This window comes from Nyctibius grandis, chromosome 27, assembly GCF_013368605.1.
Source record: "Nyctibius grandis isolate bNycGra1 chromosome 27, bNycGra1.pri, whole genome shotgun sequence".
NCBI classification, from domain to species: domain Eukaryota; kingdom Metazoa; phylum Chordata; class Aves; order Nyctibiiformes; family Nyctibiidae; genus Nyctibius; species Nyctibius grandis.
In genome coordinates this window covers 5,114,923-5,133,528 of record NC_090684.1, presented here as the reverse complement: position 1 = coordinate 5,133,528, position 18,606 = coordinate 5,114,923, and the positions used below count along the sequence as shown (strand labels likewise).

The window sequence follows — 18,606 nt, the reverse complement described above, 5'->3', positions numbered from 1 at the left end:
AGGGGAGGGTGCTGGGGGAGGGCTCAGCACCCCGCGTCCCCCGTCCCGTGTCCGTGTCCCACAGAGCCGGGGCTGGGGCCACCATGGTGCTCACGTTGGGGTACTGGAACATCCGTGGGGTGAGTTGGGGGGGGGAGCTGGGGGGCGGCGGGGCCTTGGGGGGGTGTGGGGAGGGTCCTGGGTGGGTGGGGGGTGCTGGTGGGTGCTGAGGGGGGGTGCTGTGTCCCCCCAGCTGGCCCACGCCAGCCGCCTGCTGCTGGAGTACACGGGGACCCCCTACCAGGAGCGGCTGTACTGCCCCGGGCCAGGTGAGGGGGGCAAGTGGGGTGTCCCCCCCATGTGTCCCCACCCCCATGTGTCCCCCCCCATGTGTCCCCCCCTATGTCCCCCCTGTCCCCCATGTTCCCCCTGTCCCCCATGTCCCCCCATGTATAAGAAGAGAAGGACGGGTGAAGGCACAGCCTGCCCTCTTGCCCCTCCTCCCCCCAGGCCTGCGGGGTACTTTTGCCCCCCCCCAGCTCTGGGGGGGCACCTATGCCCCCCAACCCCCCCCCTGGACCTTGACCCCCCCCGGACCTTGACCCCCCACATAAACCTCCTCCCTTATCTGCCCAGGAGACACGTGGCTGCTCCTGGGGCAGAGGAGGGACCCCCTCCCCCCCCACTCCCCCCCCTTTAATGTCCTGTGGGTGCAATGAGTGGGGGGGGGGGTCCAGGCGAGCCCCCCCCCCCAAATCTCTCTGCCCCCCCTCAGCCCCTGACTTTGACCTGAGCGACTGGACCAACGAGAAGAACAAACTGGGCCTCGACTTCCCCAATGTAGGTGGTGGAATGGGAATGGGGGGGGGGGTGATGGGGGGGGGGCACTGGGACTGACCCCCCACCTTATGGCATCCCGCCCCCCCCCCCATTTCAGCTCCCGTATCTCATCGATGGCCCCACCAAGGTGACGCAGAGCAACGCCATCCTGCGCTACCTGGCCCGCAGGAGCGGCCTGGGTGAGAGGGGGGGGCTGGGGGGGGCATCGGGGTGGGGTCATAGCACCAAGGGGGGGTTATAGCACCGAGGGGGGGTTATAGAATCAAGGGGGGGGTCAGAGCATCGGGGGGGTGACAGCATCAAGGGGGGGGGTGACAGCACCAAGGGGGGGGTCATAGCATCAAGGGGGGGGTCAGAGCATCAAGGGGGGGTCACAGCACCGGGGGGGTCACAGCACTAAGGGGGGGTCATAGCATCAAGGGGGGGTTATAGCATCAAGGGGGGGGTCACAGCATCGGGGGGGGGTGTCACAGCACCAAGGGGGGTTCAGAGCATCAAGGAGGGGGCAGAGCACCAAGGGGGGGCATAGCATCAAGGTGGGGGTTATAGCATCAAGGGGGGGGCCACAGCACCAAGGGGGTCATAGCAGCAAGGGGGGGGTCAGAGAAGCAAGGGGGGGTCACAGCACTAAGGGGGGTCATAGCATCGAGGGGGGGTCACAGCATGAAGAGGGAGGGGTCATAGCTCCAAGGGGGGAGTTATAGCATCAAGGTGGGGTCACAGCAGCAAGGGGGGATCATAGCACCAAGGGGGGGTCCCTTTTGGGGGGGGGGGCTGATGTCCCCCCTCCCGCAGGCGGGGAGAGCGAGGAGGAGCTGCTGCGCGTGGACCTGCTGGAGAACCAGATCGTGGATCTACGGGACAGCTTCGCCCGGCTCTGCTACAGCCCCGACTTCGTGCGTGCCCCCACATTGGGGGGGGGACACACACGGGGGGGGGGGACACACAGACAACCCCCCCCTCCCCGGAGGGGGGTCTTGTCCCCAACCCCCCTGGGGACAAGGAGCATCGAGGCGTTGGGTGCCCCCCCTGCCTGGCTGCACCCAGGGGGTGATGCCCTGGGGTGATGGTGGTGGGTTTTTAGGGGGGGGGGCAGCCCCCACCCCAGTAATGCCCCCTCCACACCCCAGTAATGCCCCCCCCCACCCCAGGAGAAGCTGAAGCCGCTGTACCTGGAGCAGCTCCCCGGGAAGCTGCGGGAGCTGTCGCGGTTCCTGGGCTCCCGGCCGTGGTTTGCGGGGGAGAAGGTCCGTGGTGGGTGCTGGGGGGGTGTGGGGGGGTCCTTATGGGGTCTGACCCCCCCCGTCACCCCCCCTCCCAGATCACCTTCGTGGATTTCTTGGCCTACGACCTGCTGGACCAGTACCGCATCTTTGTCCCCCAGTGCCCCGAGCTGGGGGGTAACCTGGGCCGGTTCGTGGAGCGCTTCGAGGTGAGGGGGGGCTGCACGGGGACACGCCCGTGTCACCGTCCCCAGCCCTCACGCCCTGCGGTCTCCAGCCCTGTCCCCTGTGCCCTGCTGGCCCTCGCCCCATCCCCGACACCCCACCGTGCCTGGCCCCAGCACCCCGCTGTCCCCATCGCCATCACCCCAGTGTCCCCTTCCCCATCCCTGACACCCCAGTGTCCCGTCCCAGACATCCCAATGGCTCTGTCCCCATCCTCAACACCCCAGTGTCCCCAGCCCTGACACCCCGATGTCCCCATCCCTGTCCCCATGACCAACACCCTAGCATCCCCATCCCTGACACCCCGCTGTTCCCATCCCCATCCCTGACACCCTGGTATCCCCATCCCCATCCCCTATACCCCAATGTCTCCATCCCTGTCCCCATCCCTGTCCCCATCCCTGACACCCCAGTGTCCCCATCCCTATCCCCTACACCCCGCTGTCCCCATTCCCATCACCCATACCCCAATGTCCCCATCCCCATCCCTGACACCCCACTGTCCCTGTCCCCATCCCTGGCAGCCCGGTATCCCCGTCCCCATCCCTTATACCCCAACATCCCCATCCGTGTCCCCATCCCCGACACCCCACTGTCCCTGTCCCCATCCCAGACACCCCAGTGTCTCCATCCTCATCCCTGACACCCTGGTATCCTTGTCCCCATCCCCTGTACCCCACTGTCCCCATCCCCGACACTCCAGTGTCCCCGTTCCCATCCCCTATAGCCCACTGTCCCCATCCCTGACACCCCGCTATCCCCGTCCCCATCCCCTGTACCCCAATGTCCCCGTCCCTGTCCCCATCCCTGACACCCTGCTGTCCCTGTCCCCATCCCTTGCACCCCAGTGTCCCCATCCCCATCCCAGACACCCCAGTGTCCCCTTCCCCATCCCCTGTACCCCGCTGTCCCCACCCTGTCCCCATCCCGTCCCTGTCCCCGCAGGCTCTGCCCAGGGTCTCCTCGTACATGCACTCGGGGCGCTTCATACGGACGCCCCTGTTCACGCACGTGGCGACCTGGGGTAACACCAAGGAGTGAGCGGGGTGCCCCCCCGGTGCCCCCCCCGTGTCCCCCCGTGTCCCCCCCCCTCCCCTGCAGAATAAATCCGGGGTCGCCCCCTTGTCCAGCTGCTGTGTGGGGTGCGTCGAGCTGCCCTGGGGACCCCCCCCCATTTGTGGGGTGACTCCTGGGGGGGGGGTAATAGGGGAGGGGGCTGTGGGACTCTCCTGCACCCTGGGGTGGGGGGGGGGGGCAGCCATTCCCCCGTGCCCCCCCCCCAGGATAACGGGGAGCCCCATGGAGACTGTGGGGCCTGAGGGGTGATGAGACCCCCATGGGGGGGGGGCTGAAAGGGGGGGGACCCCAATGCAGCTTGAGGGGGGGTCACAGAGGGCCCCATGGCCTCCCCAGGATAAGAGGGACCCCCAATACAAACAGGGGGGGGCTCAGGATGCGGGGGGGTCACCCCCCTGCTCCAGCCGCACCCGGGCCTCTGGCCCTTTAAGAGCCCCCCCCTCACCCCGCGTTTGGCCCCGCCCCCAAGGAAGGGGGGGGTCACGTGGAGCGGGGCGGGGCAGCGGTCGGCGCGCGCGGCCATGGCGGTGTTGGGGTACTGGGACATCCGCGGGGTGAGTGGGGGGGGGGGGGGCTGTGGGGGTCCCTCTGCCCCTGGGGGGGGGTGTGGGGGTCCCTCTGGGCCTGGGGGGGGGCTGTGGGGGCCCTTCTGCTCTTGGGGGGGCCTGGGGGGGGTCACTCTGCTCCTGGGGGGGGATTGTGGGGGGTCCCTCTGGGCCTGGGGGGGGGGCTGTGGGGGTCCCTCTGGGCCTGGGGGGGGCTGGGGGGGGTCCCTGTACTTGGGGTGGGGGGCTGTGGGGGTCCCTCTGCCTTGGGGGGGGGGGCTGTGGGGGTCCCTCTGCCCCTGGAGGGGGCTGTGGGGGTCCCTGTGCTCCTGGGGGGGGGCTGTGGGGGTCCCTCTGGGCCTGGGGGGGGGCTGTGGGGGTCCAGCTGCACTTGGGGGGGGGGGCTGTTGCTTTTGGGGGCACCCAGTGGGTCCCCCGTGCCTGCGAGCGGGGGTGGCTGGGGGTACTGGGGGGGGGGGGGGGGGCGCGGCTCTGTGCCTCAGTTTCCCCATGGCAGGGTTGTGGGGGGCAGTTTTGGAGGGGGGGTCTCACTGATCCCTGTCCCCCCCCAGCTCGCCCACGCCATCCGCCTGCTCCTGGAGTACACCGAGACGCCCTACGAGGACAAGCTCTACAGCTGCGGGGAAGGTGAGGGGGGGCCAGGGGGGTCCCCACGCCTCCCTCGAGCTCTCTGGCTTTTGTGGAGGGGTCACGGCGTCACCCAATGTCCCCCCCCCACCTCCTCCCAGCTCCCGACTATGACAAGAGCCAATGGATCAACGAGAAGGAGAAGCTGGGGCTGGACTTCCCCAACGTAGGTGGTCTGGAGCCGGGGGGGTGGTTATGGGGTGGGTGCCCTGGTGGCCCCATGTCCTGGTGGCCCCATGCCTTGCTGTCCCCTCCAGCTCCCTTATTTCATTGATGGCACCACCAAGCTGACGCAGAGCAACGCCATCCTGCGCTACATCGCCCGCAAGCACAAGATGTGTGAGTGCTGGGGTGGGCTTGGGCTTGGAGTAGGGTTGGGGTTGGGTTTGGGGTTGGGTTGGGCTTGGAACTGAGTTGGGCTTGGGCCTGGGGTTGGAGTTGGAGATGGGCCTGGGTTTGGGCCTGGGTTTGGGGTTGGGTTTGGGGTTGGGTTTGGGCTTGGGCTTAGGGTTGGGCTTGGGTTTAGGGTTGGGCTTGGGTTTAGGGTTGGGCTTGGAGTTGGGCTTAGGGTTGGAGTTGGGTTTAGGGTTGGAGTTGGGTTGGGGTTGGGGATGGAGTTGGGCTTGGAGTTGGGTTTAGGGTTGGAGTTGGGCTTGTGCTGGGGCTGGGTCGGGTCGGGGCCCCCCCAGCACTGCTGTCCCCCCCCCAGGCGGGGACACGGAGGAGGAGCTGCTCCGCGTGGACATGCTGGAGAACCAGGTCATGGATTTCCGCATGAGCCTTGTCATGGTCTGCTACAACCCCGACTTCGTGAGTGGCCTTTGGGGACCGTCCCCGTGCCGGGGTCCTCCCTGGGTTCCACCAGCGTTGGGGACCCCCCCGTGGGGCAGGTGCTGGGGTTGGGGACGGGGGGACACCAGGGTGCCCAGCTTCACCCTTTCTCCTGCAGGAGAAGCTCAAGCCGGGCTATCTGGAGCAGCTCCCGGGCAAGCTGAAGCTCTTCTCCAACTTCTTGGGGGACAGAAAGTGGTTTGCGGGCGAGAAGGTACAACGGGGACCCTGGCGGGGGGGGTGGCAGGGGCTGGGGAGTGGGTTGGTCCTCACCGTGTCCCCCCCCCACCGCTGTCCCCAGCTCACCTTCGTGGACTTCCTCATGTTCGACGTGCTGGAGCAGAACCGCATCTTCGAGCCCAAGTGCCTGGAGCCCTTCAAGAACCTCAAGGACTTCATGGAGCGCTTTGGGGTGAGCTGGGGCCACCCCGAGAGCACCCATGGGTGGGGCGGGGGGTGCCGTGGTGGGGAGGGGTCCCTGATGCTCCCCTTGTCCCCCCGCCCAGGCGCTGGAGAAGGTGGCTGCCTACATGAAGTCCAGCCGGTTCCTGAAGATGCCCATCAACAACAAGATGGCCAAGTGGGGCAACAAGAAGGAGTAGGGGCTCCACATGGGTGGGGGGACCTCATGTCACCCCCCCCAGCACCCTCCGTCACGGGGTGGGGTGGTTGCCGCTGGCGTGAAGCCCCCCAATACAATAAAGTCCTTTAGATGTGGCACCCTGAGCCCCCCCCGAGTGCTGTGGTGGGTGTGTGGGGGGGGGCTTGGTGACCTGCCACCCCCCCCCATGGCACAGAGTGGGTGGGTTGGGGACAGCCCTGTCCCCTGCGCCCCTTGCTGCCACCCCCCCGCCCTTGGGACACGAGGGGCTGCTCAGGGTGGGGACCCAGAGGTGGTGGCCCTTGGGTAGGCAGGTCCCCACTGTGGGGGGGTGGCACATGGTGTCCCCCTCCCTGCCCTGTCCCTGTCCCCCTCCCTGCCCCACCAGGTGACACGGGGACAGGGCTGTCCCCCCCCCCGCAGACCCCAGTGCTGTCACTCTCTTTATTTGCCCCAGCGGTTGCATTACATTTATGGGGTGCCCCCACATCTGGGGTGCCCGGCCCCCCTTGGGGGGCTGCCTGTCACCCACTTCGCCGTGGGGGGGGTCCGGCAGAGGATGTCCCCAAGGGGGGTGTCCCCAAGAGCAGAGCAGGGAGGTCCCACAGTGGGTGGCTGTGGCAGGAGGCCGTGTCCCCACACCCCCAAGGAGGGGGTCGCTCTGTTTTGGGGGGGGCCCAGGCGGGATGGGGGGGTGTGGGGTGTCACCCCCCACTGGGGTCCTGCAGGGGTGGGGACAGTGGGGGACACGGTGCCAGCGTGGCCTCGGTGGCTCAATCCCTGGGGCCCATCTGTGGAGAAGGGAGATGGGTTGGGGGGTGCCCCGGGGTGGGGTGGGGGTGCAGGGTGGGGGGTTGCAGGGGTGGGGGGTTGAGTGCAGGGGGGGTGCAGGGATGGGGTGCATGTTGGGGGGTGCAGGGTGGCATGCAGGGGTGGGGGTGTAGGGGGGGGTGCAGGGTGGGGGGCAGGGATGGGGGGGTGCAGGGGTTCGGGGGGGGTTGCAGGCTGGGGGGCAGGGGTGGGGGTGCAGGGGGGTGCAGGGGTTCAGGGTGGGGTGCAGGGATGGGGAGGGGGTGCAGGGTGGGGGGGGTGTAGGGTTCGGGGGTGTGCAGAGGTGGGGGTGCAGGGGTGGATGCAGGGGGGGTGTTCAGGGGTGGGGAGGGAGTGCAGGAAGGGGTGCAGGGGTTCGGGGGGGTGCAGGGTGGGGTGCAGGGGTGGGGGGGTGCACGGGTGGGGAGGGGGTGTGGGGGGGGTGCAGGGTGGGGTGCAGGGGTGGGATGTAGGGTGAGGGGGTGCAGGGTGGGGGCGTGCAGGGGGGGTGCAGGGGTGGGGTGGGGGTGCAGGGTTGCAGGGTGGGATGTAGGGTCGGGGGGTGCAAGGGTGGGGTGCATGTTGGGGGGTGCAGGGTGGGGTGTAGGGTGGGGGGGTGCAGGATGGGGGTGCAGGGGTGGGGGGGTTCAGGGTGAGAGCAGGGGGGTGCAGGATGGGGGGGTGTAGGGGGGGTGTGCAGGGGTGGGCGTACAGGCGTGGGGAGGGGGTGCAGGGGGGGATGCAGGATGGGGGGGTGCAGGGTGGAGGTGCAGGGGTTCAGGGTGGGATGCAGGGTTTGGGAGGGGGTGCAGGGGGGGTGCGGGGGGGGGTTAGGGGGTCCCTCACCCCCAGGGCCGTCCGCACCGGCGACAGCTTGAAGAGGAGGCGCCGCCACTCCTCGGGGCACACTGTCCGCAGCTCCGCCGGGCTCATCTGCAGGAGCTGCTGCCCCCGCAGCACCCCCAGGCACCGCACCGTGCTGGGGGGGGGGGGGGGGGTGAGCGGGGGGTGGGGACCCCCCCCACCCCAAAGTGACACCACCCAGGTTGGGGGGGGGGGTTAGGGTGCACCTACATCCGCGAGAAGCCCTTGTCCTTCAGCCACGCCGTCACCTCGGCCGGCGAGGAGTCGGGGTGCAGGGTGGGGGGGCTGTCCTGCAGTGGGGGGGGGACACAGCGGGGTGGCCCCCTGTCACCTCCTCCCCATGGCGGGGCTGTGGGGACATGCAGGGAGAGGGGACACCCACCTGGCTGGCACCGCTGCCCCCCCCATCCCCCCGGCCCAGGGGCTCCAGGATGTTGCTGGGGACGAAGCCCTTGGCCCCCCCCTGGTCCTGCACAAGCCACCACTTCTTCTGCTGGTCCAGGACCTGGGGCAGGGGGTGACAATGTGGGGAGGGGGGGCAGCACCCTGCTGTCCCCCCCCCCCCCCCTTCCAGGACCCCCAAGTTTTACCTGCAGCGTGTCGCCCATCTGGACGCTCAGCTCCTGGGGGTTCCTGCCCTGGAACTCGTACAGGGCTCGCACCAGCCCCTGGGTGGGGAGGGGGGGGCTGGAAATTGAGGGGGGGGACACAGGGGGGGTTGAGCATCCAGCCAGGGGGCAAATCCTACCCCAGCACCCGTGGGGTGGGGGGGGGCACTTACGCTTGGCCGGGGTCGCTCAGCCACTGCGGGGAGAGGGGTTCAGAGCGAGGTGGGGAAACTGAGGCAGGCGGTGGGGGGGGGTCGTGGCCCCCCCCGGGCTGGGTGTGCTCCAGCGGGGGGGGCAACCAGCCGTCCGAGAAGACGGGGAGGTACCGGGGCACCAGCTCGCCGTTGGGGTACTGTGCCCTGCGCCCGGAGAGACGAGGTGGGTGCTGGGACCCCCCCCCCAAGGGCAGACACCCCCGCCTTGGGTTTTTTGGGGGGGGGGTGTGGGGGCTGCACCCCCCCAACCTGGGCGTGTTCCAGGCCGTGCCCAAGGACTTCCAGACCCCGTAGTCCTGGGGGTGCAGGGTCTCCTCCAGCAGCTCCAGCGCCTCGGGCACCAGCAAGGGGGGCTCCACCGCCCGCGCCAGGCTGGGGCTGGGGCAGTGGCCCAGGACCTGCTCCATGGGGGGGGGGGGGGGGGAGGTGTGGGGTGATGGGAGGAATATTGGGGTGGGGGGTCCCCAGCCTGGGCCCCCATGGAGGGGTGGGGGGTGCTGGGGGGGGCACTCACGAAGGAGAGGGCCGTGAAGAGGAGGCGCAGCAGCTCGGGGGGGGCCGGCTCCTGGACGTGGCGGTGGGTCCTGCCCTGGGAGGGGAGGGGAAAGGGGGTCCCCAGGCAGCCCCCCGCGGCCCCACACAACCCCCCCCGACCCCACACAGCCCCCCCCACCCCACACAGCTCCCCCCGACCCCAGGCAGCCCCCCCGACCCCACACAACCCCCCCCGACCCCACACAGCCCCCCCGACCCCACACAGCCCCCCCAACCCCATACAGCCTCCCCTGACCCCATACAGCCTCCCCCAACCCCAGGCAGCCCCCCCGACCCCATGCAGCCCCCCCCAACCCCACACAGCCCCCCCCGACCCCAGGCAGCCCCCCCCACCCCACACAACCCCCCCCTGACCCCACACAGACCCCCTGACCCCACCCCCCCCCCCATTCCCACACACCCCCCATCCCCTCACAGCCCCCCAGCCCTATAGAGCCCCCCCCATCCCCACGCAGCCCCCCCAGACCACCCCACAGGACCACGCTGCGGATGCCCACGGGGGGGGGGGGTCACATCCAGCCCCCCCAGGACCTACCAGGAGGTTCAAGGCGTACTTGACCTTCTGGAAAAAGTCCACGTAGTCATCCTTGGAGGGCAGAGCTGGAGGGGCAGAGAGGGGGGGGCTGGCACCGGGGTGACCCCCCAAGACCCCACCAGCCCCCCAAAACCCCCTCAGCCCCCCCAAACCCCACCAGCCCCCCCCTCACCACCTTTGTTCTTCATCTTCTTCCTCCTCTTCAGGTTGGAGGTGCTGGCCAAGCCCAACGCCGTCTTCAGCCGCACCACGAAGAGCTCCACGTCGCCCAGCACGTGGTTGAGGACCTCCTGGGGGAGCAGGATGCGACCCGGTGGGTGCTGGTGGGGTGGGTTGGGGTGTCCCCCCCCATCTTGAGGTGGTGGGATGGGACTTACGACATCTCGGTGTACTTCAGCCATGACCTGGCCGGGGGGGTTGGTCCATGGCATGGGCTGGATGTCCGGCAGGCCTGGTGACACCACAGGGTCCCCATCACCCCCACTGCCACCCCCTGCCTCTGGGGAAACTGAGGCACGCTGCAGCGCCCACCCAGGACTCACTGTAGTCCGAGGAGGGCAGCCCAGGCGGGGGGGGCGCGGAGAAGTCGGGGTCGGGGGGCTCTGCCCATCGCTCGGGGGTCACAGAGGGACCTGGCGTGTACGGGGGGGCCGGGCTGGGCGGCGCGTCCAGGCTGCTCCTGGGTGGGGAGGGATGGGGAGGGGGGGGCTGAGCCTGGGGGTGGGGTATGGGGGGGTGTGGGGGGGGTCTGTGTCTGTGGGTGTGGGGTGGGGGGGTGTATGGGGTCTGTGTGGGTATGGGGAGTCTGTGCCCATGGGTATGGGGTGGGGGTGGTAAGGGGGGGGGGCTGAGCCTGGGGATGGGGTACAGGGGTTGTGGGGGGGTCTGTGTCTGTGGGTATGGGGTAGGAGGGGGGGTCTGGGCCTGTGGGTATGGGCTGGGGGGGTGTATGGGGTCTGTGTCCATGGGTATGGGGTGGGGGGGGTGTATGGGGTCTGTGTGGGTATATGGGGGGTCTGTGCCCATGGGTATGGGGTAGTAGGAGGGATGGGGGGGGCTGAGCCTGAGGATGGGGTACGGGGGGTGTGGGGGGTCTGTGTCTGTGGGTATGGGGTGGGGAGGGGGTCTTGCCCGTGGGTATGGGGTGGGGGGGTGTATGGGGTCTGTGTCTGTGGGTATGGGGGGTCTATGCCCATGGGGATGGGGTAGGAGGGGGGGGTTGAGCCTGGGGATGGGGTACAGGGGAGACACTGTGCCCATGGGGTGAGGGGAGACTGAGCCCAGGGATGGCGTATGGGGTGTATGGGGGGGTCTGTGCCCATGGGTAGGGGCAGGAGGGGGGGGGGGCTGAGCCAGGCGCTGGGGCACTGGGGCAAGAAGGGGGGGGGTGTCCACCCCCCAGGAGGGTGAGAGGGGGGGTCTGTGCCAAGAGGCAGGAGGGGAGCAGGCACAAGGGGGTCTGCACCTATAGGGAGACCCCCCCCAGCACCCAGCACAGTCTCGGGGGGGGGGGGGCAGCTTTGGGGGCCCGAGCCTGGCTGTCCCCAGGGTGGGGGGGGGAACAAAGACCCCCTGTGCCCCCTTACCTGCGCCCGTACCCGCTCCTCTGCTCCTCCCTCCACCGCCTCAGCACCTTCTCCAGGCCGCTCTTCAGCGTCTCCGCCTGCCACAGACCCCCCCCGCCACCATCAACCCCCCACCCCAATTCCTGGGGTGCCCCCCCACCCCCCCCCCCCAACCCCCAGGGCTCACCCCCAGCCGCTCGCACTGGAAGAGCAGGACGCTGGTCCTGGGGGGGCTCTGCTCCTGCAGGCTGATGGCCAGCACCGAGTCGTAGCCACCGGCCAGCGCGGCCGAGCACCCCTGGATGCTGCTCAGGGGGTACGAGTCGAGCTCCTCCTGCGGGGGGGGCATGGGGTGCTCAGCACCCACCCCCCAGGATGGCAAGGGGATGGAAGGGGGTTAGTGGGGTGCTAGGGCATGGGGGGGGTGTGGGGGTGTAAGGGTTAATGGGGGGGGTGGGGGGTGCCAGGGTTGTAGGGGTGCGAGGGTTATGGGGTGCCAAGGTTATGGGGGTGCCAGGGTTATGGGGTGGCACAGCCAGGGGAATGGCAGGGTTTGGGGTGCTGAGTCTGGGGGGGGTGTCATGGGGTGGGGTTTGTGGGTGCCAGGCTTGTAGGGGTGCAAGGGTTATGGGGTGACAAGGTAATGGGGTGCAAGGGGGGGGGTGCCAGGGTTACAGGGTGCCAGGCTTATGGGGTGCCAGGGTTATGGGGTGCTGGGTTTATGGGGGTGCAAAGGTGGAGGGGTACCAGGGTTATGGGATGCCAGGGTTGTGCGGGTGCCAGGCTTATGGGGGTGCCACGGTTATAGGATTCCAGGGTTATGGGGTGCCAGTCTTATGGGGGTGCCAGGGTTATGGGGTGTCAGGGTTGTGGGGGTTCCAGGGTTATGGGGGTGTCGGGGTTACGGGGGTGCCAGGTTTATGGAGTGCCAGGGTTATGGGGTGCCAGGGCTGCAGGGGATGCCACAGCTGGGGAACACCAGCTTTATGGGGTGCTGGGTGCAGAGCGGGTGCCGTGGCCGTGCTGGGTGCCCCGGCCGGGCAGTGCGGGGTTTGGGGGTGCTCCGGCCGGGGGGGTACCTTGCTCTCCACATCCCTCAGCACCAGTTCCTGGTCCTTGACTTGCAGGATGAGGTCCTGCCCCCACACCCGGCCCTGAGCCCCCAGCACCCTCAGCCGCGCCAGGCAGTCCTCCACGCTGCGGACGTCCCGCCCCAGGGTCACCGTGAGCAGGTGCTGGAGGGGGGGGGACACACGGGTGGCACCGGGGGGACTCTGCCACCACCCCTGGCACCCTGGCAAGGTTTGGGGGGGGTTGGGGGTCTCGTACCTCAACGTGGTGCTGGAAATCGCTCTGGGGCTTGAGCAGGGTCTGGCCATAGTCCTTGCGCTGGTCTGTGGGGCGTGGGGGGGGTCAGGGGATGGGGACAGGGTGGGGACAGGAGCCGGGGGGGGTCTGGGGGTGCTGCCCCCACTCACTGTAGATGCTCTTCCCGCTGGGGCGGGCGAAGGTGTCGGCCCGTCGGAGCGAGGAGCCGTCGTCGTGTTTGCTGCTGGACGGACAGACGGACCTTCGTGCCCCCCGCCGTGCCCCCCCCTCCTCACCCAGCCCTCGGGGGGGTCCCCAAGGTGGGGACACCCCACCCTGCGGGGTACTCACCGCAATGGGGGGTTGTCCCAGCGGCCGAAGGCTTCTTCCATCTCGCTGGGGGCAAGTGAGGGGGGCTCGATCCTGCTCCGGGGTCCTGGGCTGGGCACAGTCCCCGTGTCACCCCCAAACACCCCCCCCCAGTGCCATCCACCCCACCAAGGCCGGTGGCATCGCCCTGGTCCCTAGCAGGACCCCGCCACCCCACTGCCCACCCATCCTACCCCCGGGGGGGTCACCCAGCACCCACAGCCAACCCCCCCAGTGTCACTAGATGGGTCCCTGGCCTGGGGGGACCCCCGGGGTGCCCCCGCTCACCCCAGTCCCGGTGCTGCTGGGAGCGTGTCGCGGAGGGTGGCACGGGCGGGGGCCAGGGCCTGACGTCGGCACCGCACCCGCCTGCTCTTTGCCCTGTGGCGTCTGCTTCAAGGTAAGGGGGGGTGACAAGGAAGGTGGGGGACAAGGAAATGGGGGGGGGGGACACACAACCACCTGGCACTGCCACCACCGCCCTGTTCACCTTGGGGTGCCCACCCTGCGGCTGGGCTCGCTCGCCTCGGGGGCACCCGGGTGGGACCAGCACCCCAAGGCCAGCCTGGTCCCCCCCACCCCGTGCCACCCTCGGGGCTGAGCCCTGGTGACGGCAGCACCCAACCCTCTCTGTGCCCGTGCCTGGCGGGTCACCCCCGCCCCGGGCTCGCCCCGAAACACGGTCACACCTGCCAGGGTCACGCCAAGGACGGGAACGGATCCGGCGTGCGCATCCGTGACTTGGATTAAGGTTGGTGGCAGTGGGGTCACTGTCCCCAGCGCCGTGGGGACACCCCGGGGGTCCGTCCCTGCTCCATCCCGCAGGGTCCCCTTTGTAGGATCCACCCAGGAGCACTGGGGTGAGCTCCGGCCCCTGTGTCCCCCCAAGTCAGGGGACACTGGGTGGCCACGGTGTGGTTGGCGCTGGCGTGGGGTCGTGTCGTGGGACCGGGGTGACACGCTGGCCCTTGTCCCCAGCACAGCGAGGTGGGTTTTGGGTTCGTTTTGAGCCTTTTGGGTTCGTTTTGAGCCTTTTGGGTTCTCTGGGCTGATCCTGATGCACTTTGAGGGGCTGATGGGTCAGCTGGGCTGTGGCCACCGTGTCCCCAAGGGCATCGCTGGCTGCGTGGGGTCCCATCCGTGTCCCCCCCAGCCCCACAGGTTGTCACATCCCGGCTGACCCTCTCTCCCTCCGTTTTCTTTGCAGGTTTTTGGGCCAAACTGGTCCCACTCCGGAGGGACCCCGACATCCTGCACCCCAGGGCAGATTGGTGTCACCCCTTTGGGGGTGTTGGGGACAGTGGGTGGACAGGTATGAGCAGGACAGAGGGGTCAAGGGGGGCGTGGGGAGCTGGGAATGGCCCCAGGGAGCGGGTTGGGGTCGTGCCTCAGTTTCCCCATTTCAGGGAGGGGCAGGGTGCAGTCCCCACCGGCGGCCACCAGGGGGCAGCAGGTCCCCGTGTCACCTCTGTCCCCAGATGTGTGACACCCCCCCCCATATATAGGGCCCCAGATGTGCCCGGTGCCACCCCAGGTCCTGCTGGCACCACCAGCCCCATTGGGGTCCCTGGCGCTGGGGACATTTGGGTGACACTTCTCAAGGCGGGGGGGGGACACAAGCTCTGCGCCATCACGGTCCCCAGGGGAGGTTTGGGGTCCCAGTCCCCCCAGTAAGTCAGCACCTCCCCCAGTAGATATCCTGCTGGGGGGGAGTGTCCCTGACGTGGTCCCCTTGTCCCCTCCTCTGTCCCCCTTAGGGACCTGCCTGGAGGGTGGGGGGGGCTTGGGGAGAGGTTTGGGGAGCAAAGGGGGGGTCACTTGGGATACGGGCCAAAATGTCCCCCCCAAACCCCTCCGAGGGCCCCATCCTGCTCGGGGGGGGTAAATGACATTTAGGATCCATTTAGGACCGTGGGTGCTGGCTGGGGGGTGCTTGTCCCTGTGCTGCTCCCCAGTTCACCCAGTACCACCCACCAGCCAGCGCTGGGCCACATCGGGGTGCAGTGCCACCACAGCCCCCCCTCCCAGCACCCCACAGGGAGCCAGCACCCCCAGCCACCCCCCTTACTGAGAGCCACTGGGGCAGGATACTGGGATGCCACAGCCCCCCCCTTACTGGGAGCCATGGGGACAGGGATACTGGGATGCCACAGCACCCCCAGATCCGCTGGCTCCCCGCACCACCCACGGCTCCCAGACCCCCGCGTCCTTCCCGGGGATGGTCCCCAGCACCGCGGTGGCCTCGAAGGTGTGACAAGGTGTGAGGAGGCAGCTGCGACGAGGACGACAAACCCTGCTGGGCACTGGTTAACTGGGGACACTGGTTAACTGGGCACACTGGTTAACTGGGGTCACCAGTGACAGCCGCTCAGCCCCAAATTGTGCACCCTGGGGTGTCCCCGGCCACCCCAAGCTCCCCCTCACACCTCCCAAGGGGTGAACCGAGGCACCCCAATCCCCTGCTGCGAGCTCAGCCGTGCCTCAGTTTCCCCAGCTGCATCCCACCACCTCCCCGGGCTCGGCCACGGAGGGACCCGGCTCTTTATGGCACCCATGGGTGGGGGGTGGGAGCACCCACGGCACAGGGAGGACCATGACCCATCCATGGCCACCCCTCCCGCAGGGACAGGGTGCTCGCCCCGCCCCTTCCCAGCTCCTCCCAGTCACCCCACTGGGGAAGCTGGGAATGGCACCAACTGCAGAAATATTATAAAAAAACCCCTTATTTTTATTTTTTTTGGCTCCCCGATCCCCGGCCAGATGCGACACCCCCCTGCACAGCCCCAGCCCCGCTGTGTCCCCCCCCCCCCTCCGACCCTTCCCCAGCCTCGGGATGTCCCCAAGGGCCACCAACCCCCTTGGGAAGGGGCTCGGGGGCTTCTCCCCCCCCTCCAGCCTTTTGCCATTTCAGGTTTGGAAACCCCCCGGCATCAAAATGTCCCAAATCAGGGAATTGTCCCCAAAACGTTCTGGGGAGGGAAATGGCCTCATCCTGCACCCCCTTTTGTGCCCTGTAAAGCTCCTGGGTGGAGGGGGACATCCACAGCCACCAAGGGGACAGCCCTGGGGACAGCCACCCACCCTGACCCCACTGGGGACGCAGGATGAGGGACAACATGGGGTTGGGGCCGATTTGGGGGGGTACCCAGGCAGAGGAGGGGGACAGCGGGGTCACCAGTTCCTGGAATTGCCGGTGACACATCGCTCCCGGCCAGGTGCCACCGGGGCCGGAAAGCAGCGGTGGCTCCGGGGGCTGGGTGCCAGCCAGCGGCACAAACCACCGGCCAGCCGGGATCCGTCCCCACGTCACCGAGGGGACCGCGGTGTACCCGGGACCTGCCGCTTAATTGCTGGGGACCGGCGGCTCCCCGTCACTTTGGGGACGCGTCGGGGATGGTTTAACCCCTCGGGGGGCTGGGAAGCTGTGTCGGATCGTTCCCCCTGGCACGGCACGGCACAGCCCGTGGGGTCAGGGTGTCCCTCTCGGTGCTGCCCAAATCCACTCGATGTCCTTGGTGGGGACAATGACAAGCAGATGTCCCAACCCTCGCGGCAGCCGGGCTCGGGTGCTGCTTTGGGGTGACACAGAGGGATGCTCGGTGATGCCCCGCTGTCCCCCTGCCTCCTGCATCCCCCTTGTCATGTCCCCGTCCACGGTCACCCCGCTGCCGTGTCCCTGCCCGTGGGTTTAGTTGTCCCCACCAGAGGAGGGGGCACAGGGGGGTGCTGGGGTCACATCCTGCCAAGGGGCTGAGGCACTCACTGGCACGGCCACCACGGGGTCCCTGTCACCCATCCCTTTGCCATGGGGGCTGCATCTCCTCTGCCACCCCCAGACATCCCAGCTTGGTGCCACCACCATCCCCGGGAACATCTTTGGGGTCACCCCAAGTGAGAGGCCCCTTGGGGTCCCAGTGCCCCCAGCACCACGGCTGTGGGGTGTCCTGGCCCTTGTTGCTCCGGGTTAGCCCGGGTTTGCCAGCGTGCCACCCAACCCCGTCCCTTCGGAGGAACAGCAGGAAATCTCTGGGGCTTTTCTAACCAAAACTCCCTCCAGCAACATCCCTGAAGGCTTCTCAGCACCAGCACCCAGACCCAGCACCATCTGCCGCTGCTTTTTCAGCTGCTGCTGATTTAGTTTTCCTCTCTCTCATCTCTGGAGGGTGATGTCCTGGGGGCTACCAGGGCAGCAGGTACCCGTGCCCAGCTCAACTGGGGATGCCCATGGCTGGAGACCGGAGACCTTTGGACCTTGAGTGGGTTTTTTTTGCTTTAAAGAGGTTGAAATGGAAAAGAGCAGTGAGGGATGGAAGACAGGGATGCTGAGCCCTCATCCCAGCCCCCTGACAGGGCAGGACCCCCATGAAGGTCCATATGGCCACTGAAATAGTTGTTTTGGGTTTTTTTTTTTTACCTCCAGAGAAGCAGCTTTGGCCACACACCTGCAAAAAGCATCTGGCTTTTGGGGGTGAAGAGTGAAAATCAGTGTGTCCGTGGCCACCCCTGTGGGTGTGGGACCCTCCCCGTTGTCTCTCAGCCTGGGGATTTCCAGAGGTGGTGGGAGCCGACAGGGCACTGGGAACACAGGGGTTTAATTAGAGGTGATGAGGGCATGCAAACGAGCAGGTTACAGACTGTTTGGGGGTGGCCGAGCTGCAGGAAATCCCTGGAGGCTTTGGAGGTGCTGCTCGGGGTTTCCCACGCTCCGGGTGCCAGGGGGAAGGATGGGTTTGGGGGTAAGCACCGAGTGGGAGACGTGGCTGGAGGTGGGAGAGGGCAGGGAGGTGGGTCGGGGAGGTCAGACCATCAAAATCATCCCTGCTCGTGGATGCGTCCCTCTGTGGGATGGGGAGTGGGACCCTGATTCCCTCTGGGATGGGGAATGGGTCCCCGATTCCCTCTGGGATGGGGAGTGGGTCCTTGATGTGCAGAGCACGGGGAAGCCCCAGCGAGCCCCAGGAGAGCTCGGGAAGGGGTTTATGCTGCTCCAGTTTTGGCATTTGGGGTGGATTCCCCCATGGGAAGAGCTGCCCCTCCATCCTCTCCCCACCCTTCCTCATCATCGCTGCCCAAACCAGGGGTGACCCTCACCCAAAAGCTTCCCAGAGCAGCACCCTCTCCAGCAGCAGGATCTGCCCTTTGGATCTTCCCTCCTAAACTCCTAAAACCCCACAAAATTCAGAGGGGAGCAGAGCTCAGCCACCAAACCCCTCATCCTGGGGGGGCTGAGGGACCCAAATGGGTCTCGGCGCAGCAGCAAAAGGAGCTCAGCAAAGCCCAGGAGCCCCAACTCTCAAAGCCCTCAAAGAAAATGAGCTGAACTCGCTTGGACAGAGCAGCCAGAGCCTTTCGGGAACCCAAACCCATCCCCATCCACCGACGCAGCCTGGCTGGGAGATTTGCCTTTGCATATCAAGCCCAGGGGCTGCGACGAGGAAGAGGAGGAGGATGGTGTCAAGCGGTGCAGCCAACGGCGTTTCCAAGGAAAACACATCTTCATCGGCATCTTCCCATGGAGGGTGATGAAGGTGGTGAATAAGGCGGCACACGGGTGATGGGAGCACATGATGCTGAGCTGGTCGGGGCGTGCGTGATGCCATGGTGGGTTGGGATGAGCGGGTCCCTTCCTGAGGTGATGTGCTGCTGAGTCAACGCTTGAAGAGCCCTCATGGGTGGTGGGATTGAGTTGGGAGCCACCCGTGAGGGGACAGGCGAGGGGGACAGGCGAGGAGCGTGCTGCCGAGCACGGGTTCGTGGTGCTCTCACTCGATGGAGAAGCTCCGGAGGAAATTGTGAAAGGGCGACCAG

The 18,606-nt window shown here is 67.7% G+C and overlaps 3 protein-coding genes across 3 annotated transcripts; 2 read left to right on the top strand and 1 right to left on the bottom strand.

Moving 5' to 3' along the window:
- Window positions 1-3,392, top strand: LOC137674110 (glutathione S-transferase 2-like). Its single transcript, XM_068419280.1, has 8 exons — window positions 1-119; window positions 233-308; window positions 755-819; window positions 917-998; window positions 1,615-1,715; window positions 1,971-2,066; window positions 2,141-2,251; window positions 3,213-3,392. The coding sequence occupies exons 1-8, from the start codon at window positions 84-86 to the stop codon at window positions 3,306-3,308; spliced, it is 663 nt and encodes a 220-aa protein (XP_068275381.1). The 5' UTR covers window positions 1-83; the 3' UTR covers window positions 3,309-3,392.
- A 405-nt stretch (window positions 3,393-3,797) lies between these two features.
- Window positions 3,798-6,094, top strand: LOC137674115 (glutathione S-transferase Mu 1-like). Its single transcript, XM_068419284.1, has 8 exons — window positions 3,798-3,898; window positions 4,462-4,537; window positions 4,639-4,703; window positions 4,795-4,876; window positions 5,247-5,347; window positions 5,487-5,582; window positions 5,670-5,780; window positions 5,875-6,094. Exons 1-8 carry the CDS (start codon window positions 3,866-3,868, stop codon window positions 5,968-5,970), a joined length of 660 nt encoding a protein of 219 aa, XP_068275385.1. The 5' UTR covers window positions 3,798-3,865; the 3' UTR covers window positions 5,971-6,094.
- A 648-nt stretch (window positions 6,095-6,742) lies between these two features.
- On the bottom strand, window positions 6,743-12,821 carry EPS8L3 (EPS8 signaling adaptor L3). The gene is given in 18 exon segments (XM_068419535.1): window positions 6,743-6,760; window positions 7,626-7,758; window positions 7,854-7,933; window positions 8,020-8,148; window positions 8,234-8,330; window positions 8,425-8,610; window positions 8,716-8,864; window positions 8,981-9,055; window positions 9,557-9,621; window positions 9,732-9,846; window positions 9,934-10,033; window positions 10,035-10,235; window positions 11,143-11,219; window positions 11,309-11,455; window positions 12,201-12,356; window positions 12,451-12,515; window positions 12,600-12,673; window positions 12,781-12,821. Coding segments are annotated over 18 exon segments (1,908 nt in total).
- Window positions 12,822-18,606: the final 5,785 nt, after the last annotated feature.